Below are 27682 nucleotides of genomic sequence, written 5' to 3'. Positions count from 1 at the left end.
TTAACTTTAAGACACAAAGGAACTTCACAAAGAAACCTATGATAGGAATTCAACACTTCAAAGTTCAAACAAACCACGGCTTGGCAGTTCCAGCGCTCCCAAGCAGACAGCGACACCCTGTTGGCCCCAAACACTACTGCCCTTTTCGGTATTTCTTTATTCTTATTGCACTTGAGAAAAACTTGTAAACTCCTACAAGCTATCCCACTTTTATCGGACTGAAATTCCTCTACTCTAACCGAAATAATTCTGCAACATAACCACACTAGAAGTCTCCATGGACAAAATCCCAAGTAAACAGTGACTTTCCACGCACTTTGGAGCACTTTACAAAACCTGGCGAGAAATTACAGCACACTGAAATCTCTGTTTTTGGCCACCAATTTGCACCAAAACACCTGTTCGGTGATTTCCTAGCTTCCCCAAAGCTCTTGGGCATAAAAACTGGCCAAAACCCTTGACCTGCAAAAAATTACAGGAAGCTGTAATTCTCTGTTTTGCGCTCCGATTCGAGCGTCGATCACTCCTGTGGATAGCCCTCGAGCTCCCACACGTGTAGGGTCACTTGCGTTTTGAATTAAACGAGATTCCACGCCAGGAAATCTCTATAAATTGTCTTGTACAAGCATCCAAGGCTTTCTCAAGGTTCCCCTGGCATTACCTTGCAGTTTAGGTGCAAAACCCTAAATATGCAAAAAAAACATAACAGGCTGCAATTCCTTGTTTCGCATCATTTTGAGCGGACCAAACACGTCTACGCGTGTCTCAGAAGCTCCCGCACGCCATGGGACAGTTCCCCTGTAAATCAGACAAGTTTTCACGCGAGAAAACCCTCCATTTTTGCATTCCTTCGCGATGGAACTGTGCGTACATGAAGGGGATTAGCTAATTGATTCCTATACAGAAGGCTCTTGCCTTGGCAAACGCGCATAAAACCCCCAGGATTGTACATGGTCATCTGAGAAGCCCAACTAGAGGGGCAGTACCATATGTGCGAAGGGGAGAGAAAGATGTGCAAGAGCAAATCATCGCGCTGCATGAGACAAGGGAGAAGGCAAGCTTTCCATTAAAGTTGTGATCACCTGCACCCACTACTCACACACACACACACTGTGTTTACTTCCTTATCTAAAATCAGCTCCTCTCTCATTTTTGGGCACCCCCAGCTAGGATAAGACTTATGGAACTTGAGTTGGCTTGCAGGTTGCTCTCCTACTGCCATGTGTCCAGTTTGCTCCTTTTGGTTTAATTCCTAGTACCCACCAACTTATAATAAAGTCCTGCCGAGGGGCCTAAATGACTTTAAGTGAGCCTAGCCACTTCTTTACTAGTTGGATTCCACTGTCGATCGGCCCGACCATCTCGTGGCTTCCTGGCCTTGACTCTGTGGGTGAAATTCTTGGCCAACGACTGTTTCACACTCGCCATGCGATGTCCGAGCATTTGTGATTTCAACAAGAGGGTCCCAAAAATATTTTTGAAAAAATAAAAAAAAAGAAACCAACAAATATATATAGTGGTTGTCATTGTCTGTGACATACCCCCCTCTTGCAATCGCAAACGTCCTCGATTGCATGCATCTTATACATGCCACAAACGATTTAGTGTGGTTAGCATATGTATCCGCAAGAAAGATTGTCAAACATGTGTACAAATGACTTATGAGGCCTTCATACTTTTGTCAAACAATGTACACTTCTATTGCATTGAATCCTTATATACATGTGAAGTGCTAGCTCTATCATCACCCCTCTTTTCAGCACGTATCAAACCCTTTAACCTTTGCTCTACTGAAGTGATCTGAGTTGGAGAATACGTGAGTTGTAAACCAAAGGATTCAAGGTAAAACTAAAATACATTTGGTGACTCTATTAGTTCACTTTCTTCCATCCACTTTGCATCCATAGGTGGATAGTTTCTGAACTTCACCGAATGACGTCTTGCAACCTTCCCTTAACTTTTCTTTCTTTTGGCCTGTCCTCCAGAAGACTCGGCTGAGTCTTTAGCCTTCTTTACATTTCCTGACCCCTGGGAAGCTTTAGGAGTCGATTTTGCAAAGGACCTCTTTGCTGAATTTTTCTTTGACCGACCCCCTTTCACGTTGCCTTGGAATCTGCTGTCTTCTCCCTTCAACAAGGCATGACCAGCGTTGGCAACTTCCATAAGCTGAGTAAGGGTGGCCACTTTATTCTTTATACAATAATTCCTGAGCCCTTTAGACAGCCCACAACAATACTATATCTGCTCTGTCAATGGCACAAACTTGTAGGAAGTTACTGAAAGCAATGCTTTACAAAATTTCTGGTTGTACTCCTCTAAGCTTTTGCAAGTAGCTACATTGAGTTGGTGCCAATCGGTCATGACATCAGCTTCAACTTCATTTGACAACCATGCAGATGCAAACATTCGCTTGAAGTAAACCCATGTGGGTCATGTGGCGGGTGCCTATCCTTGCATCAACAAAGCTGTCCACCATGATTGCACATTTCCTTTCAAGAAAGTGGCAGCTTCCTGACCTTGGAGGCCTCTGTAAAATTCCCCCCTGCATGAGCGTATCAAACTGTTGGAGGAAAGTAAGAGCCTTCGTCTTGTCCTCAAATCAGCCAAAACAGATTGTCTGTCCTATGAAGAGGAACCCCCTTCCCTGGCATCGTTTGTCCTGTCATCCATAGTGTAATTCCAAGTTCTTGTAATGTGTGTTTGTCTTTATTGCATCTTCTGCTACCTATCATAATCTCTCTCTCAGTTGTTCTTCCATCCAGAGATTGAGCAGAGAAGAGACCAGCCAGAGAGGAGGGATACAGGGCACATCATTAGCAAAGGTATACTAAGTGATCGAGCGACATACCTAGGGAGACCTAGGAGGCCAAATATGAGGGGATGCTCCCATCCACGGAGGAGGTTACAGCAGAGGATCGGATCTATCTCGGGGAGACATGGGAGATGCCCTATGCAAACTCTCACCATGGAGGACATCGGGACTATCATGCAGCGACCGATGCGAGCCATCTCCGGATTCCGATACACATATCCACCATTTTGTATCTATTTTCTAAAATACACATCCACTTTTTGTATATGTACCTCTTAGGCTCTTGATACCCACCTTTTCCAACTCTAGCAGTGTTTCTGTTTAGTTAGTTTCTTTCTTTTTATCCAAATCTTGTATCAGATTTCACCATGATGTAACTCTTTGGTCTCATAAATCATTTTAGTCTTTGGAAGACGTTAATATAACAATTTATTTCATTTCATTTTAATTTATCTCTCTCTCTCTCTCTCTCTCTCTCTCTCTCTCTCTCTCTCTCTCTCTCTCTCTCTCTCTCTCTCTCTCTCTCTCTCTCTATGTGTGTGCGCGCGGAGGCTGGCTGGAGGCTGCTTGACCCAGTATCTGGCTGGTATAAAGGGGACCCCTTGGCGCATGAGAAAGGTAGAAGAAGAAGGAGAGCACAGTGCATCCAAAGCAGCGTTTTCAGAAAGGAAGTTCACCGTTTTTGGAGTTTCAGGCCAGCGTTTTCAGCCTTGGCCATCTCGCCAACAGATCAACCTTAGCTGTATGGTGCCACACCGTCCCGCACCCCTTTCTTCGCAGAATTCTACAAGCGCCAACAGTTCGGCCAGCGTTTTTAGAATTCAGCTTTTGATTCCATATTTCAGCCCATCAGTTTTCAGCATAGCCTCACCGTCGCCATCGTCATCGCCAACAATTGCACATTTCAGCGCTGCACAACGCTCAGATTTCAGCCAGCTTCAGCCCTAGCGTTTTTTCCATTTTCAGCCTCAACCTTCGTCGTCAAGTACCACAGTATCTAGAAACATTGTACCAGACCTTGTGCAATCTAAAGCAAATACATCTCTAACAATAGAGAGGGGGGCCCTTGGAGGGGGGTTTGGGACCCCATCTGGTGTCGTCTCTGTTCTCTCTCTCTCTCTAGCACTCTCTTGCACTGACTCGGTTTGCATTCCACTCTTGTTTTGGTCATTGCACATTCTTTCACTAAAGCATGGAAGGCTCTCCCTTCCGCTAAGTAAAAGGAACCTTGAGCACCACTGAGCACTCATCTTGAGCCATACACCATCATTCACTTCCGTTGCACTTTGGGTAGAGACTGGTAGATACAACGGAGTCCAGCAGAGGCCGGGACATGTCCCCTATGTCACATGGAGCGTGAGACAGAGTTGCACTACACATATGCCATTGCCCAGTTTACTATGAGATATGAGGCCGCTCTCATCGCCTATTCAGAGAGGGCCTTGGACCACTCTCTAGAGTCATGGGGTATGAGAACCAGAGATGCCTAGGACTGTTTTTGCTTGAGCTGCGCAGACACAGAGAGAGCCTGATGCGAGGAGAGGCTAGCCAGCCCCAAAGACAAATCACAGACTTTTTTAGAGCGGACAGTAGGCAGCCGGAGAAGCGGTTACCATAGCAGAGCTCACATTCTCGTCACACCATAGGCACGCTGATCGATCGAGCTAGGGAGATCGAGATGCCCACAGATGCGGAGGACTACACAGCATCGGTGGAGGCTGCATCAGAGGATTCGGATCACTTTAGCCCGACATGCACGACGCTCGGCCAGACTACTACCATGGAGGAGTTTGATGAGATCTGCAAGCGACCGATGATGGAAAAAATGTGTTTTAGCTCCACATTGAGTTGCAGTAGCCCTCATTCACTACTTTCACCACCCTACTCGTATCCTACACATTCCCAGCTAGCTGTTAGCTCACATATGGCAGTTTAGGATTCTATAGTACCCCTTTTTTCAGTGCCTTTTTTATTTTTGGTACTCAATCATTGTATCAGATTCATCGCGTTGTAACTGATTGGTCTCATAGGTCATTTTGGCCTTTTGAAGACTTTAATATAACATTTCATTCTCTCTCTCTCTCTCTCTCTCTCTCTCTCTCTCTCTCTCTCTCTCTCTCTCACACACACACACACACAACAAAGAAAACTGACTTCTATTACTTGAAAAGTCCCTCAGAACGCCCAAATGGTGCCGATTTTTTATGCAAGTAAATCACTGACTACAAAGTAGGCCCGAAGGCAATAATCTGGAAACTATAAACACTGGAAATAACTAGCCACGTGGAAACTATAAAACCTAAAAGCCAGATTTAAAACCGCTCCTAAAGAGAGTAAAAAGTGCCTTTGGAAAGCTAAGTGGGAGAGGATGACAGCACCCTCTGAAATATAGGCAATTCTACCAAGAGCAAACTCCTCTAATGAAAATTGAAAACTAGAACCGTCAAAAACCACCATCAATGAAAAGGACAAGGAACATATGCAATGGCAAGAGCTCGAACTTTGGGCATCCACCAACTGATAGAACCTGATAGCAACAAGCAATGGATAGAAAGAAGGAAGAGAGTTGTCAGTGACAAAGATGAGGGAGAAGAGGCAATTGACATCACCAAAAAGTTGTAAGAGGACGCCACAAGATGCATAGCAAAGCACTGCATTGGAGCTGACAAGGACCTATCAGCCAGGGTAGAAACCAGTCCACTTGCTGAAGGTGGCTCCTGCAGATCAGGGCTAAGGAGGGAACTCCAAGAAGATGGTGAAGCAGGCTCGGGGGACAAAAGCTTTTGGAAACCTGAGGTAGAAACGTGGTAGAGCTAGTTGAGAGCAGAGTGGCAAGCCAACAAACGAAACCAATGCGAAGAACACAAGGAATCAAATAAGGCAAAAACGTAGGGGAAGATACCAACAAATAAGAAACTGAGGAAATCAAACGAAAAAAACATACTCTAAACAAACTTCACTCACACCTATGCACCTACCCACAACTAGAACAATCCTTTGATAAAGCTGAATAATCTTCATCATACTACTTCCAAAAATGTGTTGTTGAGATTAAGGCTGAAAGGAAGTACCGTAACATCAGCTCGCTTCACCAATGTTTGAGGTACAGCATTAACGTCCACGCAATAGAATTTCACACTAAACTCAAAAACCAACCTATTCAGAAAACGACAAAATTAACCAGAGTTTAGATGAAAGGGTTTACTTACTCAGGTTGAAATTCTGATGCCAGTTTCTCAAGCTTCGGCTTCAAATATATGCACTTTCTGCACCAAGCTGCCATCCTGCCCAACCAGAAAAAGGCAGAATAAGGAGAGGACTAAATGTTGTTACATCAATCAGAGCCAAACATCAAAGTTGTTTAAAGAACATAATCCCTTACAGCGCACTCCCATATGTTTGCCAAGTGAAGAAAACATGTCTAGTACGAGGTGCATAAAGCACAGAAGATACAAAGTAGCTCTTCAAAGTAGCCAATGCAGGGAAGCATTCTCCCATCGAGGGCTACCACGGTTGCATAAGTGAATATGAAAGCAGTAGCAAAAGGGTACCAGTCGATGATGATGGGCTGAGAGTGCTCCTGGGCCAGGGTCATGGCCGCATCGAATTGCTCCTGGCTGGTGATGGCCTCCAGCTCCACAGATAAGCTCCCCTCCTGCTGGAATGGGGACGACAATGATGAGACCCCAGAGGCAGCACAAACGCATGCAGAGAGTTGTCTTCCGGGTAAAATGAAAGTCCCCTGCGCTTCCTGCCGCCACTGGCAAGTGCGCTTTTGGATGATGGTTGGCAGCAATGAGTTGTGTGCAGATGGCAGGGCACGGGCACACCCAGTCAACGTTGCCATTCCCAAACCAGATAAAATGATTCTCTGAGTCTTCAGTAATGAAAGAAGGTATTCCGACACAAAAAGAAAAGATTCATGACTGTCCAGCACACACTAGTCGCGATGATAACTGCTCGACCAGGTTGGCGCAGTCCGCAGATCTCAATCTGCCACATCATCTCGATTCTCCCAAACCTCGTTCGTCCACATTTCAGCTCAAAAAGGCAAAGGGCCCCGTGAGAGAACTCCTGGCACAAAAGCAGAGACGCGGGTTGCCGTCGGATCCAAGAAAAGTAAACACGGACTGTGGACGTCCATCCTCCACACTATCTCGCACGGGCATGCTCAACTGGGATCGACGACTGAGGTGATCTGGACCGTCAGATGCGCATTTGGTAAATTCAAGGAGAAAAGTAAATTGGGGCAGACTTGTAAATTCGGGTCGATCGGTACCCCACATTTTGAACCCCGACCTCCCCACCACGAGCCATGTGCACTAACCACTACGCCCTCATGCGTACGTTGAGATTCGAGTATGTCATGTTGTAAATGTGGGCTGATTAGTAAATTCGGGGCAAATTTGAAAATTCGGGCAAATTGGTAAATTCGGGCAACTTCAGATGTGACGGTCCATGATTGACGCGCCTTGCCTTTTCCTCTCCACCATTGATCCCATTTGCCCATGCCCGTGTGATATAGCGATGAGGGACATCCAGAGAGTAAAACCAGGCAAGCATAAGTAAAAGTAAACTCACATGCATTTCAATGAAATGCACGCGTCCCCTGGTTAGGGTTCGAATTTTGGGAAGACTTGTCACACAAAATTTTTGGATGCTGTCGGGTCTCCTCTAGATCTACACGCTCACTTCTCCTTCGTCGATCCCATGATGGGGTCATCATTAGAGACCCCGTGCCACTTAGTGTAGAGGACGTCACACCTTTTATTTGACGCATAACCACCCCCCCCACAAAAATAAAAATAAAAAAATCCCCATGATTAATTGACACCCCACATATCATGTGGAATCAATGGTCCCAAACAGGTGTCGCGAGCGGGATCGGATATGCACTATTCAATTCGCAATCAAATCGTAAGCGAACAAAAAGTGATCGGACTTAAAAGTTAACGGCAAGTAAACTTCATGTGATCCTAAAGTGAACATTAAGTGAGCCCGTAAATCTTAAGCGAATGTGTGAACACGTTGTGAGCCCATGTCTTTCCATGTGAACATCAAGTGAACCCTACATATAATCCATGCCTTTCCATGTGAACATCAAGTGAACCCTGCATGTAATCCAAATGTAATCACAAAGTGAACTCCCCCAATCGGTTTTTCTCATATCAATCTTAGTTCACACCACGATTCATTGGTGCACAATAGCTTAATAGTAAGATACTTGGCCCATGAGTGAGATGGTGTGGGTTTATCCCTCGGGTTGGGCCCGCACCATCTCACGCTTCTTATTTAATTCCCTTAAAAGATAATAGTGCACATTGATGGAGAACATATACCATCAATCACACGCGGTGTCATTAGTCCCGTGGATACCCTCGCACCCCCCCCCCCCCCCCCCCCCCCCCCCCCCCCCAACCCAATATCTCAGCTCAAAGCATATGGTGAGGGGTACAATCACTTCAGGGCTAATGATTTGCACAATGGAGAAAGTAGACAATGGTGATCATCCCATGTAATCTCCTCCATGGCCAGCTCTCCGGGGGGGGGGGGACCTCGATGTTGAAGCCTCTAATGTAGACTATTTCTTTGATGTGAAGGCCCTCACATCCTTATGCATCGAGAGGGATCAAGCTGGATGGCTCGATCAAGAAGGATGCCCCAATGAGGGTGTGGCTGGGTAGCCTACGGTGGGCCATTCCGAGTATTGGATCCCCTATGTGTAGGTCCTCCACTCTAAGTGTAGTTTATAAGTCTACAGACCTCTAGCAAGAAGAGACCTAGGCATCTCTGATCATATTAATCCATGATGCGGGATAACCTGCCAAATCCCTCTCTAAAGAATCAATGATGCCTATGTATCTCATCGTATGTTGTGCATTGGCAGACATAGTGCTCCTCTGTCTCTGGCTCTCTCTGGCAAACTTGGCATAATCTCTCCTCTAGGGATATACCTTTGTATCAGCCAGTCTCTATCTCCAACTAGTGCGATGAGGTGAGTGACTAGCCAATAACACATCTAATGCCATGAGATAGGTGGGTGTCCATATAGCTATGACAGTCTTTATCTCCAACTCGTTCAATGAGGTGAGTAGCTAACCACTAACCTATCTAATGCCATGAGATAGGTGGGTCTCCATATACCTCGAGCATGAGATAAACCCATCATTTTTCATGCTTAGAAGATGGTCTCGATAAAAGCCATCTTTGTCTCCGACTCATGTGACAGAGACAGTCAAGTCCTCCTAGTATCTGGTTGAATGAGATCATGCATGATAATCCTCCCAATCTTTAAATGTTTGAGGGCGAGGGATGGTGCATCTAGAGATACCGAAAAGGGGGCAACCAAGTCCGCCTAGTATCCAGCTAAATGAGATCATGTTTGATAATCCTTCCAATCTCTAAATGTGTGAGGGTGAGGGATGGTGCATCCAGAGAATACCGAAAAGGGGTCAACCTATCCATACTAATCCATGTAGCTCAAAACAAGATGATGTCTGTGTAAACTAACATGAAGTATCACCATCATTGGCCAGTTGTCAGGATGACTCAAGTGCTAGTCATGCATATATGTCGTGTGGTAGCTCCCATGTGCTATGCATGAAAGACACTGACCTGGCAAGAGCCTCCATTACAATCAGTGGTGCATTGATCTCATCTCTCATAACCTCATGTGGCATTCATGCTTTCACTCAGATTGGCCTGGAGATCAAGGGTACAATTGGTCTCTCCATGGATCTCCATCCATCACATGTGTGCCTTGATCTATTATGATGATCCAAACTAGGCCCCCGTATGTGCACTCCATAAAGCATGGTAGAAGTGACCAAAGTGTCAAATAGCCACAGCTTAGTGCATAGCTCCTAAAACTATCCCTATGAACATATATTCTCTAGCCCTCCTTATGTTGCATATCCCCTCGTCAATCTTGCCTTTGCAGCACCTCTCATACAGAAATTATGTCCACTAAATACAACACCAAGATGTGCAAAAGGGTTTACATACTCCACTCTCCCCTCTATCCCTTGCAATCTCATATAGTGAAAAATCTCATCAATATACATTCCAAACAAAGTCGAAGAAAGTCGTCATCCCTAGTTCATTCCATTAGTAGAGTGAACAGGCTTTGACTGACTCTCTACTATTTGTATCACTATAATTGTCTCAAATAGTTCCATGATACCCCATACACGCTCTTCTGGGACTCCCAAGTCATGTAGTCTCTCTATCAACTTGGCTCTCAAGATTGTGTCAAAGGCTTGTCAAAAATCTACAAAGCTACAATAATCCTCCTCCCATGTGCTTTGCCCTCCTCAATGGTCACTTTAAGCGTGAAGATATGATCAAGTGTCGAGAATCTCCTCCTGCATCCAACCTACCTTGAAGCTTGTACAGTCTCTTTCTTTGTCCATCTGCTCAAGTGTAGATGCAAATAGCTTGGCTAATCGCGATAGTGTGATAGTTAGTTGGCAGAGTTGAGTCTCCAGACTTGACTAGTGATACAATCGTAAACATACAAGTCTTAGGAAACCCCCTTCACACGTGGCCCTATTAAACATGAAGTTCAACAAACCATCAACATGATCTCTAGCATGTATGAAATGCTTTGTTGATATACCATCATGATCATGTGCCCGCCCTATGTGTGATAGATAGTTGGCAGAGTTGAGTTTCCAGACTTGAGTAGTCATACAATTGTAAACATACAAGTCTTAGGAAACCCCTCACATGTGGCCCTATTAAACATGAAGGTCAACAAATCATCAACATGATCTCTAGCATGTACGAAATGCTTTGTCAATATACCATCATGATCATGTGCCCTCCCTATATGTGAAATCTGTCAATGACTCGCCTCACAATCTCTGCTGTGAAGAAAGTAGAAGTGAGGAGAGGACTTTGGTGGGTGTGGCAATGATATGTGCTCTGCGACTGTGTATAAAGAGGATCCATATTGTGTCCATGTCTCTATTGACGTAATGACCGTAGAGGGTGAGTGCTCTCTAAACAGTCGCAATCCTCCCTATAGTTTTGGGTCGAGAGTATTTGATAAATATCACTCAAGTTGGGCTAAGAAAGTTCTCTTCTTTCACCTTATAAAGCATCAAGAGATTATATGTGATTGCCCATGTGTGATGTCTCCCAACGCCGCATGTCTCTGTAGTTGGCCTCTCGTCTCTCGACAGCCATCATCATACCAACTATTTTGAGGTGTGCTCCCACACTGTGGTCTCCTAATAAGCTAAGAAAGTGGGTAAAAGTTGTGGCTATTTTTGTATGACATCTCTGTCAATACCTGGGTGAGCTCTAACTATGGGAGGCCTCCCCTTATAGAAGACTATACAACTCTACTATACACTCCATCTGTCCCTATGCAAAAGTGGAGGTCCATGAATGCCATGGTATAAGTGATGTGGGAGCCAAAAAATAATCCACAATGCTAGCACCATGTTTATGAGGCAAGCAAGTGAAGCTGCATGAACAGGGATATCTATCAGGGCCATTCAAAATGGCCAATCCTTGTGTGGTGCCCATCTCAATCAAATCTCCCATACTCTGTAAACTAGCTCTCTCAACATCTCCTCGGAAGTGTCAAAGAAGGATGCTTGATGACATGATTTCCTAGAATGAAAACTATGAGTAGAATGACATCCCTATCCCTTGAGAACTACCAAATATCCTCATCTAGTATCATGTATGATGACAGCCCCTTAAGCAAAGCATCATGAGATGTGTCGGGAGGGAAGTACCATATGGAAATGTAGCGAGCTCTGCCCTTCTTTACTCCAACCTTGACCCATATATAGTGGGCACTCTCATCTTTGCAAACCACTTGGATGATAGGGTGTAACTACTCCATCTATTGAGAGTGTGCTTGTTGGGCTCTGATGTGGCTATGAATAGGAAATGATGTCCCTTTGAAGGTATCCTCAACGGCTCTAACACCTAATTGTAACAACCCATTGCAATTCCATACCATAAGCTTTAGGTTGGTCCCATAGGTCGTGCACCGTTGGTGTAGCCATGGTATGTGCGAGAAAGTGCTCTATGCCAAGCAGTGGGTGCTAGCAAGTGCAAGACAAAGTGTAAAAGCCAATATGGAAGGCCTGGGGACTGGGAGGAGGAGGTGAGTCCCATGGGATGAGAGAGAGAGAGAGAGAGAGAGAGAGAGAGAGAGAGAGAGAGCGAGAGCAACAATGTTGTGTGGCTCGAAACAAGCAGTGAAATGCGTGGATAGCTGAGTGTGTGTGTGCTTACGTGTTGGTGTGTGTGCGGGCGGTGGCTTGCCAGCACGTGTCAAGAGTTTCGAAGGTGAACTCTAGTGATTGGGGTACTGTGTGTGCCCTGGGCTATAGAGAGGCAGTCTTTTTGTGTGTCGGATGTGTTCCCCCATTCCCCCTCTCCATCTTCCGGTGCCCCCACGAAGAAGCGGTTTGATGCTCCTAGTTAATGTCGAAGCGGTGATTTTGGTGATGCCAAAGGTGCGGCCTTTGAAGAGCAGGTGCTGCTAGAGATGGCGTGGTCCAGTTTTTCCATTTTCAATGGGGTCAAAAATGCAGAAACCTGGCTCCAAGATTACGGTTTGTTCATGTTGGAGAGTGGTCTATTGAGAGAAGAAGGTGCGATACAAGTGTTCCCACTCCTGGTTCGTGGTAAAGCGAGTCTATGGTTTGATGGCCTGTGTGATGAAGAAAAGGCAGATTTTGAAGCCCTAGAGTCGGCTTTTCAAAGAAAATATGCAGCAGATACGCAGCTGAGCGAGGTAAAGAGAAAGCTTGACGGTTTGAAGCAAAGCTTGGAAGGCAATTTTCAAGCGTTCAAGTGGGAGTTTGGGGGAAATTGATCAAGGTAACTGCTGCAAAAAATGTCGGTTTTTAAAATTGGAGAAAATTCATGAGTTATCTGCATGAAAAAGTGCATGACAAGGTTGAGATAGATGGACCGGTATCATACGAAGAAGCGGTAGCTCTAGCAAAAGGGCGGACCAAAAAGATTTTGAACAAGCACAAACCAAGACGGGGTTTGCCAAGCGTGGTGATGATAAGGCAGTGTGAAGCGGTGGCAGTCGAGCCACAGGTGGTGCAAAGAGAAGTGCATGTGCAAGAAGAGCCAAGGTTCTTTGGCTATAGAGAGACAGGGTGGTTCCTATGCCAAGAATGCTGGCTAGAGCGGCTCCAATTGTGGACAAAGTGCAGGTGGTTCTAGAGTGGACAAAGGATGTGCTGCCAATCTCAAGTGCTATTGTAGAAGCTCCATTGAAGTGTGGTAAAGACCAAAGAGTGCGGTTTGCAGACGAGGTCAAAGGAGTGCAGCTAGAGGAGATTCCAGAGCTTGAGATTGAGGAAGAGATTGAGTCAAGTGACAGCTGCTCTATGGATACAGACACGAGTTGGGAGATTGAGTCGTCTCAATCCAGGTATGATTAGTATGACCTCTTGCATGTGAGTGGTGAAGCAGTGAATGTGTGCGAGGTGCATCATAAAGTGCGAGTCGAGATGCTTGATAAAAACCGAGTGGAGCAGTCGACGCCTACAGGTGATGCGAAGCAGGTAAAACTGATGTGTGGTGCCATGCTAATGGCCATGTTGGTGAAAGTGGTGGTGTAAAGTGCTTTGGTGGTGCAACAGGTGCAAAGTTTTGCCAAAAAAGATAGGGAAGCCTTGCCTATGGTGGTAGAGCATGATGAAGCGGAAGAGGTGGTGATGATAAACCTTGAAGGGCCGGTTGACGATGAAGAGCTCGATAATGTTGGAATTGAGTGCATGGCAGATGAGAAGGGTAGTATGGAGCCAAAGGTATAATATTTTCCTATACAACAAGTGCACTCTATGACAGGTGACGCGGATTCCGAGGAGGTGCCCAAGCTTTCTAAGGAGCTTTATGAGTGGTGGGTGAAAGGGATGTTGATAAAAGTAGTTGTGCAGTGGGCTGTTGAGCAAGTACAGGATTTGTTGAGAGAGGATCTCACTTTACATGGATGGAAGGGAGGGTCATACATGTTAGGAGTGTTGATTGAGCAGGATGGTGCTCTATTTGGTGTGTTTAGAGATGTAATGTCGCAAGTGGCCGATGAGTGCTTGGAGTGGTAGAGATATGCTGCTGGCAGTTTTTGTGTGTGGTTGGTTATGTGCCTTGGTGTGGCACTATACAAAGCTACTGCAGTTGGATGGAAGTGATCAATGACAGGTGTTTGACCCAGGCGGAAGATGACAGGTACAGCAGGGGGTTGGGCAACCCAAATGAGCAAATGTGGTGGGAAGAAAGAGGCAGTTTTTGTACATATGCTAGGTGGTTTGTGGTGTACAGAGATCTTGTTTGGAGTGTGCAGTTTTTATGTTCAATAAGCATGTGTGTGGTTGAACATAAATGTCCACTAGGGGGTGGGCAATGATGGTGCGGCAAAAGTTGGTCTATGCGAGAAAGTGCTCTATGCCAAGCAGTGGGTGCTAGCAGGTGCAAGACAAAGTGTAAAGGCCAATATGGAAGGCTTGGGGCTGGGAGGTGGAGGTGAGTCCCATGGGATGAGAGAGAGAGAGAGAGAGAGAGAGAGAGAGAGAGAGAGAGAGAGAGAGAGAGAGAGAGAGAGAGAGAGAGAGAGAGAGAGAGTTCAAAAGCAAGAGAGGTGGCCAGGCAAAGCCGTCAAAAGTTGAAGGCCGGGCAAAGGGAGCAGAAGGACCAAAAGGGAATGATAGAGAGAAAGGGTGAGTCCAAGGGCAGCCAAGAAAGCAAAGGGCCAGACAAAAAAGGGTCAAAAGAGGTGGTCAAAAGAGCAAAGGTGGAAATGAATAAAAAATTCCAAGGGACACTAGGGACATCGCTAGTGCACCCCCTCCCAAGTGCAAAAGAAGAGAGCAAGTGAGCAGATGGAGCAAAGGCGGTTACCCCCTCCAAAGTAGCTAAATGTGGTTGCAAGGTGGACCAATCAAAGCCCAAATGCCCAAATTGAAAGGAGCACCCCTATAAAAGTCAAAATTGAGCCATTTTTCATGCTTTTTTGCATTGTAGGCTTCTTGCCAAGGCTTGGAGCCGGTGAGCCTACAGAGAGCCAAGATAGAGTGTGGGTGTGAGTTCTTGGGTTGGCTTTATTTGTGCACAGGTGTGTGCCTGCAAAGCCCCAAGTGTGCGTTTTCTTGTCCGATGACCATGTGGGTGCACCGTTTGATGTAAATGAGTTGTAAAGAGTGTTTGAGTAGTGGTGAAGCTTCTATGGTGTTTCTCTTGCGTCGTTTCCCCTACCCCCCCTTCTCTACTTCTTTTGCTTGTGTGTGCAGTGGGGGTGCGGATAAGTGTGCCCCTTGGGCCCCTTTTTGGTGCGGAATGGAAGAGAGAGAGTGTTTCGTGTGCGGCAGTGGTGTGTGGCTTGAAATGAGCAGTGAAATGCGTGGATAGCTGAGTGTGTGCGTGTTTACGCGTCGATGTGTGTGCAGGCTTGGCCTGCCAGTGTGTCGAGAGTTTCGAAGGTGAACTCTAGTGGATTGGGGCGTTGTGTACGCTATGGGCTATAGAGAGACAATCTTTTTGTGTTGAGTGTGTTACCCATTACCCCTCTCCACCGTCATGCCATGTGTTTGTCAAGTACTATCACTACGGAAGGCGAGTTTTCCCTTGTCTTTGACAGCTAAGATCTCTAGCATTCATTCTTTCATGTGTGATAGTTGAGACAATGTAAGATCATTTCCCAAAAAATCACTCTTTGCTTTACTATAGGTCTCTTTTTTAGGAAGTCCTTCCTCTCCTCTATTTTAGAGAAACGAATGATTAGAGCTCGTTCCTTGAAGGTTCCCTCATCATCTCCTCCTTTCTTGCCATAGTCTGATGGGTTTTGGCTCCATAACTCCAATACATGCATAGAGGCGTTTCACTTCCTTGTCCACATTGTTGGTGTCCTTGACACTCGTGACTCACTATGGCTCGGATAGGAAAGTGTAGAGGCCTGCATCATGGCTGAAAATGTGAGGAAAGCAAGTTCAAATGTGAGCAAAAGTTGAGCACTTTAGTATCATGTGGTACTTAGAGTCTCGAACTTGCAGTGAGCATAGTGTGCATAATTTATGTGACTCTTCTCCATTGCCCCAATGCCTTGTCTCGCATTGAAGGAAGTGGGAGCGAAGCCGAATGGTTGCCATAGTGCATAATGTGAGCAAAGGAATCCACTCAAGGGTGAGTACGGTTTTTTATTTTGGCAAAGAACATGGTTTTTTTATTTGGGGCAATATGGGTATACATTGACGTTGTAGAAAAGCTTGCGACTCTAATGAGGCATCAAACAATGTAATACAACCAATCCTCCAAACCACTTCTTTGCTCAAGATCTTACTTTTAAACATCTTTTAAACTTCTCTACTTGTTTTCTACGCAATTATAGGAAGTTGTATGTGAGGGGTTTACTCCACAACCCTTTCCATGGCCATAACCTCAATTGGGGGGTCACCATTATACGAGCAAAATCTATGAGCGATACGAAAAAGTCAAAAGAGATATACGAAGTGATTAAAAGAATTCCAAAAGATATTTCTCTTGGAAACTACACGCTGGAGATAAGAGTTGTACATTTAAGGATTTAACACTGCTCAATATGTAAGGGTTTGAAATAAAATGCAAGAAGTGTTGAAATCTTCCATAACTCTTGTCCTAATAACCAACAATGTAAAAGAAATGTGCCATGTGAAGATATTCTTAGGTTTTCTATAGCTGCTTACTACAATACTCAAAAAATAATCAAATAATTAACCATTAAACATCAAAATAATTAGAAGAGAGGCATCAAAAAACAGTGAGCTAGATGATCACTACTTTAGATTTTGATCCACAAAAAATTATAATTTGATTGTATGACTATATTAAAAAAGAAAAAGACAACTTGATACAAACATGTACTTATAAAAGCCGTCAATTGTATACAGTTTGATTTCATCATTTCCACCATATTTGCAAGAGAGAATAAGATTTTCTTCAATGGAAAATGAAACTACAACTTGATGGCAAAATATACTTAGACCAAAAAGTGTATAGAATTTCATAATTGTCACTATATGTGCGAGAGGAAAAAAACTTTTCTCTAAACAAAAACAAGCTGCGATCCATACAAAAATATACTAAGGAGATCCATATCACTGGCATTTCTCTACTCACCTTGATGAAGCTCTCTCTTTGTTAATGCAGCTTGGTGGGCAAACTTTTGCTGATTCATATCAAGTTTTATATATTTGACAAAAACAAAATAGAGTTGTAGGCCATGTATCTTTTGCCCCCACGTATCCGCATTTGAAAGTCCTCACATGTGCAAGAGGGAAATGTAGAAATCACCACATTATACGATTCTTCATTCTTTTTGCTCCAACCATCTCAATTGCTCTTCGGATCTGTGTCTCCATATCCTTAGTAATGGATCTATAGATAATCACTTTCTTTCCATCATGTTGTAGGGAGCGAATATCTGCATCATTAAATTGAGTGCTTGTCCCCTCCATTTGCACATGTGGGATACTTGTTGTCTCCACAGACGCATCACTACTACAATTTTGCAAATCAAAGCGTGCATTCCATAGTGCAACCTTTTCCCCAAGATCCAAGCATGTACCAGCTGCAGCCAGACAACAGGTCGACTTGTAGGTCTTTCAGTCACAATATTTTTTGGAGTTGTGGTGTGGTCAATATTATCTCCACAAAACCACACAAGCTGTTTCTTCTCAACTTGTGATGTTATTTGTACCACCCCTTGAAAGCATGGAGCAGGTACAACCACTAATCCTCATCTTCCCTTTTGGTCAATTAGGTTATTACATTTTTTTCTCTTATCATGGAGTAGCCTTGACATCTTACTTGCAGGATTGGTCCTACGTATTGCCCACCTACTAGGATGAATGTTAGGTTCAACTATTTCATGAACCTGTTTATGCTCTTCTTGTTTTTGCCTAGTTTGTCGCACGTGTTGTGTGACATACTCATGTTCTAGATGGTGGGAGTCACCTTCCTTAATATGTGTTTCAAGTGTGCCTCGATGATTTCTTCCTATTGTCCGCGCATCACCATCAATAGATACTCTCCTCTAGGGTATATTTAGCTCCACGTTAGCCTCATTGGTTAGATCGATAACATTTCTCATTGCTAGTGGCACCAAAGACATTGAATCTCTCCTATTTTTCATTTTTTGCAGTCTTGGACCACACTTTTTGTGTCCACCTTTCAAAAATGAGTCATACCTTGATTGTTGCAAGAGAATAGTGGTCATATCTCCTTGACAAGCAGTATACAAGGAGACATATTTAACGCCATCATTTGAAGTTAGCCAGCTACCATGGACCGACTCTGCCAAGTTTTCCCTGGAACCATATGCCTATCATCACTCTCCATGGCCTTTTGCACACAATGAAATTAACTAGTGAAAGAACTTATACAGCAAACAAGAAAAAATATAAAAAATATACCTACATCATGTATTCTCCCCAATGGGCCACTCTTGCATGCCACCACATGAACCATGTTTCAAGCATAGAGATCATTGTCTTGCCTGCATGCCCGTTTCTTAGCCATGATTGTAGTTTCACAAGCTCTATCTTAGCTGCTTCTTTAGATGGAGCTTCCCTCCATTGTCTACACCTATGCTTAAACTCCTCTTGGCTATGAGGGGGTATACAACTTTTTGTATGTTGTTGCAAAACTCTCCCAATGAAACAAACAAGACCTTTATTTGCTTGCCATAACTTTGTCCGAGCCTCCATTGTATACAATCCTTATTGCACGCCAATTTGCTTGAGCTTTATCAGCCATGAACCCTTTGAATTCAGGTTTGTTGTATCCTTCATTTTTCATCACCTTATTTAGAAGGCTCCAATATAGTGTTTGTGCTTGTGTATCCTCTACTTTGAAATTCCCAATCTTGATAGTTTGCATTTCTTGGACATAAGGATTGCATTTCTTGTTACGTTGAAATGCAACTCAAACAATATGTTCCCATCATATCTTTTTGGGAGTTCTGTAACTTGTTGTATCTTTGTCACCAATGAGACACTTATTTTAAGAGAATTTTGTTTAGGGAGGTTTTGAGCATGTTTATCACACTAAAACTTGAAGTATGACTACTTAATGCACTTGTCTGCACAAAAGACTCTTCTTTTAAGGTGATTCTGCTTGTCAGACTACCATGCACCACAAAAGTTCTTCCAAATTGGCTATCAAGTTGAAACATCTTGATGTCTCCTCGTTTAGTCATTGGCATTTCAAACGACAAGCCATCTGCTTCGACTCCAAAGATCTGTTGAAGCCGAATACTATCTTCTCTAAACCCAAATACTACTAACAACTCTTGCTTAGAGACCTCAACGACCCCATTTTGTGTAGTAAACTCTACTTGTTTTGTCTTCCTTTAATTTCTAATCACAACACTATTCATTTTTTTGCAAGAAACTCCCACTCTACTCAATTGTGCTCAACAGATTGTCACTCAACTATGCTCAATAGAGTTTTGCATGAAACTCCCATTCTATTGAATTGGAATCAAATGATAAACATCTCGGTTCATCATTTAAGAGTTGGGCTTTAAATGAGTGCACTTGATTCTCTCCCTACACTCATGACACGCGTTATAATATTGTTTCATGTCACTAGGGATTGTTCCAATGAAATTAGCAATCTCTTAAGACTCTTCTCTCTCTCTCTCTCTCTCTCTCTCTCTCTCTCTCTCTCTCAAACAAACACATACAAGCACTGCTTTGCCTTGCCCAATGGGTTTTGCTGGCGAAACCCTTTTGAGGGCTTTGCAAAAGAGGAGCAGAAGATAAAACAGGAGGCCTTCAAATGGATTTCGTTGGCAAAACCCTTCTGAAGGCCAAGAAATTTTTATTTCCAGTTCGAGATTCCAGCCGTGCTGTGTGCAATTCCATTTTTGCCTTGCCATGTCGTGTGGGTTTTGCCACCAGCGAAACCCTATTGAGGGATCTCCAAATGCAAGCAAAATGTGCAAGGTGCAAAATGCGTAGAATGGCTGTAGGGTGAAAAATGTCGAGAATGATTGAATGGCTGAATGCGTAGAATGGTTGCAGGGTGCAAAATGTGCAAAAAATGCAGGTCTAATCTTTTGAGCAGTTGACTCTGCAGCCCTTGCAGTCAGCCTTTCCCTTGCAATCAGTGGCAAATTCAGTAAAGTAGTTAGCTTGACATCAACTTAGCACCTCAAAGCATGAAGAGTTAGACATGTTGGTTAAGATGTAAGTGCTATGACCCCATGGTTAGCTAACAATACTAATACACAACTAATAGACAATACAATATGGCGAGCTTTGATTTACCACTTGGGGAACGTGGCATATCTTCTCATGCACATATCACTTTTGAAGTTCAAACCAGGACATAGACCACATGGATGGGTGCCAAAAAGAAAACCAGCTCGTCAAACATCTTGAGGCAGCAATAGAAAGATGGGTTCTTAGTTTTCATGTGTGTTTGAGTGGAACACTCTTATTGGTTGAAACTTGAGGGCATGAGCAAGCCAGAGCTCTACGATACGGTTGTGTTTAGGCTTTTTTTTGGCCTCTCTGTTGCAAGTCCCAATGTGACGACTGGAGGGATGAATTTGTCAAGAGGAGCTCTAGTTGGCATGAACATTTGTGAGTCAATAGAATTGAGGTAACTGCTCATGTTTGATGTGGGGATTGTGGGACGGCTTATGCTGCACGGAGGGTTGGCTTTTCCATTTTGGAAACCTTATCAAGTCTCTGTAGGATCAGTTTTGATCCAATCTAGGAGCAGTGTGGCTCCTTTTAAGGTATCAGAGATGAGATATAAGGGATTATATGACCGCCATAGTGATGTTTTATGTGAGATGGGGGAGCGAAGATTGGCATCATAGGTCTCCTGAGTGGCAAACACAATGAGAAAGACATCTCAATCAGTATCACAGTCGTCCCCTCTGCAAGCTCTCTCTTAGCTCTCATCTAAATTCCCCTAGCTAAAGTATGGTTGATCTTCGCCTAACCTACATATTTATAGGTCCTTGCCTATAAATATCCCTCAATTGCCACCTCCCTTTGTGTTGCCTCCCACAGGCCCCTTGTGCTAACGCACATTGTTGATGTACACGTCTTTTTAGGGAAGCTGTGAAGGAATATGTGGACTATCAACATCAGATAGGGATCTGGAAATATTTGAAGACTCAGTTGAGCTCCTTTGATACATCCTGAGCGGTGCAAGTTTATTACGATGCATTTTCACTTGAACTCTCTCTCTCAGTCGGGATTTCCTGAGCTCTTTCTAGGAATGACTCGGTCCTGACCTGGTCTATTTACCAGCTCTACACTTGAACTCGGGATTAGTGACTATGGACCTGTAGGCTGTACTGGGAGTGTAGACAATATAATATGGCGACATTGTATTGTGAGCTTGGGGTTGCCAATCATGAAGCTGGATGGGTCAACAAAATAAGAGACAATATGGGCCAAGAAAGGAGATGCTTGAGTACTTGAAGGAGTGTTGGCAAGAGATTCAGTCAAGAGTATCACTACATTAATTTGTAGAAGCATCATGTTGAGTAATGACTGCATTGTTGAATTGAGTATTGAATGTGTTGTTGAACGCCTGACACGTCAAGGCACGTTCCATTTCTCAAGGGTGACTCCGACTCCAGACGATTGACTCCGGCTTTGACTCTGACTTCGACAACCCAATTTAGATATGATGACCCCCCTAGTGGGTTTCGCCAACAAAACCCATAATTCAACACCAATTTTTCTCAATGGAACTTTTGCTCAAGTCTTTGGTTGTTTTGATGAATTTTAATGTTTTAATGTTGTGGGAATGGTAGTGCTTTGGCAAAAAATGATCATTTCCTTGAGGGTTTTGTTGGTAAAATTCTCTTGAAAATCGGGGTCATCATAAAATGCATTTCAAAGAACATGCAGAACTATTAATATTTGGTTTAATTTTTTTCTTGTTTGCAGTCAAGTCCATTAGGAAAAAGAAAGAGCGCAAGTAGAACCTCAAACAAACAAAGGAGCAACAAAAACCAAAAACAAAGATGTTGATGTCGACATTGAGCAGGAAGTGGAGATCATAGAGCCCGATAGTCAAGTCAAAGATGGATGAAGATCCCACAGTGACAAAGGATGCGGTTTCTGAGAGCAATGAGAAAGAAGAAGATTCAGAGGATGCTATTTCCATGTGCTTAAATAAACCGCAAGGTTTAAAGTTTTTAGAGAGTATAACAATGAATCATGACATGATGTTACTTGTTCCTTTGTGTTGTTGTATTGTCAATGAGAGGGTGAGGGAGCTGAGACAAGACCTCTCTTTGCTTAAACGAGTTCTTGAAGATGATGGGTACTTTGTTATGAAGGGTAGTTGCGTTTTATCTATTAATATGTCCGATGGAACATCAAAAGATGTGGATGATAATATTGTTGAAACATGGGATAAAAATTGGAGCTTGGTTAACAAAAAGTTTAAAGAGGAGCTCAAGAAGGATGAAAAGTGGTCACATCTCATCAACAAAATGTTCTTCGTTTGGAAAGGCAACCATAGAACAATGGCTTGGATGCAATGCATAAATGAGATATATCCAAACAACAAAAGAATGCATATACGAGTTCAAGCTCAATTCATAGTACCTTCTCCAAATGATGAACTCTGGCTACTCTACAAAGATTGAACATGTGAGTTATCCTTCTCTTTCCCTTCTTGGTTTTCAAATTGATTGCTATGAGTATGATGTTGTACTTTATTTTCAGAATGAATGAAGAAGCCATAGTTAAGACCAATTTGAAAAAATATTTATTCCATACCAGTACACACTATGTGCTTGATAAAAAGCAATTTTCACAAGATTTTGATGAAGCTGAGAAAAAGTCTATTATTAGGACAAGAGCACAAGAGGCTATAAGTGGAAAGAGAGTTTGGTATCATCTTACTCAAGCAATTCTCGGTCGTTTGGTTTATGGGGTAAAAATTAATGTGCTTTATTGGTTTTGCATTGAATTATTGTCCGTGTATCTTTATAGTGAGTTAAATTTAATGCCTTTTATTTAATTGTAGGGAAAGTGGAAAAAGATTATGAGTTGGTTTGTAACAAGATACCTCCAAATTTACTGAAGGATGAGCATTTGAGAGCAACTATTGCAGCACCAAAAAGTGTGATAAAGACTTACAATAGAAAAATGATACGGGTGACTTTTGAAGTTTTAAACTTGATAAGAATGTGTTTCTCAATTTACTGGAATATTTGCTTGTTTTTATTGTAGAATCTCTCAGTGGTTAATCCTGCTAATGGAAAAGAATGGTTTAAAACATTGTGGAAGCTACCTTTTGAAGATGAGAAATTCAAAATTTCTATTGAAAAGTTGTACTCCATTTTGTCCGCCTCATGTCCAATTGAGCTGAAATTGAGGATGCTAAAAATGCTGGGCCAGGATGAAAATTTTCGTCAAAGTTATGGTATGCCACTTGGGGACCATCAATAAATTTCTTGGTTGACCAAAGAAGTATGGATGAATCAACTTTTAGAAGACGCCACTAGACTTTTGCAACAAGTCTTGGATTGTATTACGGGCACTAATAAAGTAGAGCTTCCTATGGGTGTGATCTTGCAAGCATACTTTAGTGACATTGTGAGTAGATACCGAGGTGTGCTCTTTTATGACTTCCAAAAAGAGATGAATGTAGGAACCACCCCAAGTAAGCATGTGGATTTGAAGAACTCTTCACGTCAATTGGTCCATAGGTATGTTTTACTTTGTCTAAGCTTTATATCAAAGCTTCTTTTAGTGATGCTTGTTGAGATCTTGATTGGTAGGTGTCAATTGTAGGTTTTTGATGCACCTTTTCGTTACAAAAAAGATACAATACTTGCCAGACATTTGCAAAGCTTGGAAAATCATCTCTCCGCGCACGTATTGTATGTTTACATCGACCATATTTAGGGAGAACAGATCACTTGATGGAGCCATCTTGGTGGATGCTTGGGAGCGTAAGCACTCTCCTTGGGGCTTGTCATGAAAAAAGGAGAGTTTTTGGAAGATGAGAAAGAGGCATATCTTAAACATATGAAAGGAGAATGTAAATCAGATTCCGAGTCTATGGAAAAAATGACTCTACATCAAAGGAAAAAGGTAGATGAGGAATTTGAAGCACTCAAGGACAAAAATCATCAAGATGCTCAAAGTATTGGAAAGAAGGGTGGCCGTCCACCATCCACAAGCAAAGTAGGAAGTTCTTTGAATGGTGAGTTCCCAACTATTCTAGAAAGATGATGATTAAGTTCTATTGTATCTATCTATGCTTTGAGTATGCATATGTTACATATTGTGTTTTCTGATTTTTAGTTATTTACAATGTATGTTCAAATGTGTAATTTCTTTTTTGGGTAGACATGAAATCTTTGGTTGGTGGAAGCATTTCCACAAAAACGACTAGCAAGGGCTCACCAATCTACATCCCACTTGCTAATTTTCATTCATTTGATAAGAGAACTTCGTTGAAAGAAGTAAAAATATGGAACCATGATTTTCTTGTGCTAGGAAAAGAGTTCATTGAAGGGAACTTCAAGGAGGGTTTTGCAGTGATGCGTGAGTTTTATATGAGCTTGGGAAGGGATGGAAAAATGAAAAAATCTAAACCATTTGCTTGGAGTGTGGATTAAAGTGTGATAGACCTTCATAGAGGTTTCTTTCAAACCTCCACTCAATGTTATTGTTTCTACTTTTATGTATGCCTATAAAAATTATGATAACTTTCAGGTGACATCATTATTGGATCTGATGGCTTACCTGCTTGGAATGTATTGTCTAAGGATCATGTCAAGTGCTCTATTTTGGTGGCAAGCACAATGATGGATACACCACATGGGGTGGATATTAGTGATTTGCCCATTTTCATCCATTTCTTTGGTGGAGCGAATGAGTTCACGTGCAGGCTTAGTGGTGGGATTGAGATGGATCTTAGATTGCTCGGAGCCATACATGACATCTACAAAGTATACTCATCCATTCAAGGTATACTATTTTCTCCTTTTATTATACACAAGAGCATTACATATGTAAGGTAGATGTTGAGAATTTCAAATGATTTTCATTGTCTTGTTTAGGTGACCACATTTCTTGTATTGGCATTACATAAAATTGCAATGCAACCCTCTTTCAATATGGAAAGAGGAAATAAGGTGATCTACAATTTCTTATTTATGCACTCTTTGAATCACTAAATTGCATTTGAGCACTAACATGTTTTTATTTCTATATATGAAGGTGGGAAATGTGCTCCAACAAGATCTCTCTTTGGAGATTATTGGTCATTACATGCCTTTGTCATAAAGGGCACGATGTCAAGGAAAGAGTGGAGGATAAAGGGGTGTTCTTTAGAGGAGTGCATCTCACATGTTACTTTTTTTAGAAGCATTGTGTCCACCTATGGGCACCATGTTGGAGATTGGTGGAGGAACAGGACCTATGTTGAAGGGTGCCATGCACACAAGATGTCCTTGTATGCTCATCGATAATGATGGACATATATGTGATAGATATCTTACTCCTTTGGTTGCAAATTTTCAGGGCAATTTGGGTGGAGTCAATATGCATGTATGTGGAGCTTTTGCTAGTGATGATGATGATGATGATTTTGTTCTTAACGAGGCTCCTTAATATTAGTAAGTGATATTTTGTTGTGCTCTTGAGATAGCATTAATTTTTTGTGTGAGAATTTGTTTTTTCTTTATCAAATTGTAGTGAGTTGCCTTGTTATGCAGAGAGTATAGCAAGGCGTATGATATCAAGTTCATCTTATGGTGATTTACCAATACATTGACAACTTTCCAAGCGATGCATATACATTGATGATGAGGAGGACATTGCTTAGTTGCTTATTGGATGAGAAGTAAATATGGATATTTTATGTTCCATCCATGTGAACTTTATTGGGTTTTGTTCTAAGTAGAATTTTTTGGATTTTGCAACTAATGTTTTGGTGTGGTTTTGCTCTATGATTTGGTAACCAAACTCAATTTTCTTATGCTTGAACTGAATTGCATGATGTAGAGTTATTTGATGTTCTATCCATGTGGACTTTTTTATCAACATGAATTTTTTGGGATTTTGCAGTTAATGTTTTAGTATGACATTGTACTTAAAGTTATCACCTATGCTTGAGATGGATTGCACGATAAAATGAGATTTCTTTTGGTTTGACATTATGGGTGCACTATTGGTTGTCTAATGTCTCTTTTGTTGCTTCATCATTATGCTTAAACTCAATGTGTATGTGTGTGTTATGATGTTGCTAAATTTTTGAATTTGATGTGGATGCACCATTTAGATGTTATCCTAATATATTTCTCTATGAAATACTCTTGAAAAAGAAATTTATTCTCTCTCTTTTCCCATTCCTTGCTCCTACCGCTCGTACATTTTCACTCGCTAGATTCACACATTCCCTCAATTGGAAGAGATCCCGAGTCAAGAAATAGGAGCATATATGTGGTATTTGTGTCCTAACATGGAGAAAGTTTGTACGAAAGTACTTTTGAACATTCAATTTTTTTTTCTAAGTAGACTTTGAGATGTTCCCGTCTTACACTTCCACTCTATAAAGAAGAACTAGTGTCACCAATGTGTCAAAAAGATACGTCTCGAGAACCCAACATTTAACCTCTCACATCACACATGGTTTCAAATTCATAGTATACTCTCTTCATGCTTTCAAATGATGTAAAGCACATTAATGCCACATGTAATTGGCTGGAACCTCAAGGCTAAGGTACTTAAAGCTCTCAACACTTCAAGTGTCTCACAGTTATACATAATGCATGGTCTCTCCTTATGCTTGGCTTTCACAAGCATAACCTTTGTTTTGAATTCATTCACAAACAACTCACTATGCAAGCAAAAGCTCTCAAAGACAACTATAATTTTTGTGCATTCACTAAAGTATGTGATAGAAGCACTACATCATCCATCTACAACAAAAGCATGATTACCACAGTGCAAACATTAACCTATCTTCTTGTTTTATAAAGTCTATTTGTTCCAAGTGATCAATGCATAGACCAAAGAGAATTGGTAATAGTGGACATCCTTGTTTAAACCCAAAAGTGCTTGCAAAAAAAATTCCTCTTCCCATGCACAATTGACTTAAACGCAAACATAAATTCACTTCAACTTTGCATTCTTCCATCTTTCTCCACATATTGTTACTTGGAATCATACCCAAGGCTTTCTTGAGATCCACAAAGCAACAATACAATAGCTTACTTTTCAACCAGCTTTCTTTCGTGAGAAGACAAAGAGAGAATATTATTAATGGTTCTATGATGGTGACAAAAATTTGCTTCATCTTTTTGTGTGGTTGCTATTCCTTCAAGCCCATTCACTCCATTCAACTCCATTATGCATCCAAATAACTTTGCCACAACATATCCAATAACTATAGTTTGATAGTTATTTACATTCTTTACATGCCTTCCTTTATGCAAAGCTTTGAGCTTATGGTTAGTTCTCACAAGCATAACTGTCGTTTTTGGATTCCTTCACAATTAACCATCATGCAAGCAAAAGCTCTTAAAAGATATCCATAACCTTTTGTGTGTTCTCTAAAGTACGTGCCAGAAGCACAACACCGGCTTACAAAAAAAAAAGCATGATTACTGCATTACAAATAGTAACCTCGTCAATGATTTCTTGTTGCATAAACTCCAGTGCCACTGGTTCCAACGATCAGTGCATCGCCCAAATAGAGCTTGTGACAACAAACATCATGTTTAACTCCAATAGTGCTTGCACTTTTTTTTGAAATTTCCTTCAAAGGTGCGATGAGCAAATCATCTTCTCATTGATTCGAGAACGACAAGCATAAACTCACTTGGTACTTGAAGTTCTTCTATCCATTTCTCGC

At 42.3% G+C, this 27682-nt stretch overlaps 1 protein-coding gene and 1 pseudogene across 5 annotated transcripts in view; one reads left to right on the top strand and one right to left on the bottom strand.

Moving 5' to 3' along the window:
* Window positions 1–6851, bottom strand: part of LOC147422904 (thioredoxin-like 3-1, chloroplastic) — a 56784-nt gene extending 49933 nt beyond the window's left edge. For 2 of the 5 annotated variants that reach the window (XM_086501616.1, XM_086501619.1), the window contains exons 1-3: window positions 6364–6848; window positions 6022–6096; window positions 5884–5950 (exon numbers count right to left, since the gene is read on the bottom strand). In XM_086501616.1, the coding sequence (XP_086357742.1) occupies window positions 5884–5950; window positions 6022–6096; window positions 6364–6659 (438 nt within the window). In that variant the 5' untranslated portion in view covers window positions 6660–6848. Of the gene's footprint in view, window positions 1–4983; window positions 5604–5883; window positions 5951–6021; window positions 6097–6363 lie in introns of those variants that run through there. The other 3 variants (XM_086501615.1, XM_086501617.1, XM_086501618.1) reach the window with 3 other exon arrangements.
* A 16348-nt stretch (window positions 6852–23199) lies between these two features.
* Window positions 23200–24214, top strand: LOC147422903 (uncharacterized; annotated as a pseudogene).
* Window positions 24215–27682: the final 3468 nt, after the last annotated feature.

The sequence above is a fragment of the Adiantum capillus-veneris genome, chromosome 26 (genome assembly GCF_014529385.1).
Source record: "Adiantum capillus-veneris isolate H3 chromosome 26, ASM1452938v2, whole genome shotgun sequence".
NCBI classification, from domain to species: Eukaryota; Viridiplantae; Streptophyta; class Polypodiopsida; order Polypodiales; family Pteridaceae; genus Adiantum; species Adiantum capillus-veneris.
This window is presented reverse-complemented; position numbering and strand designations above follow the sequence as displayed.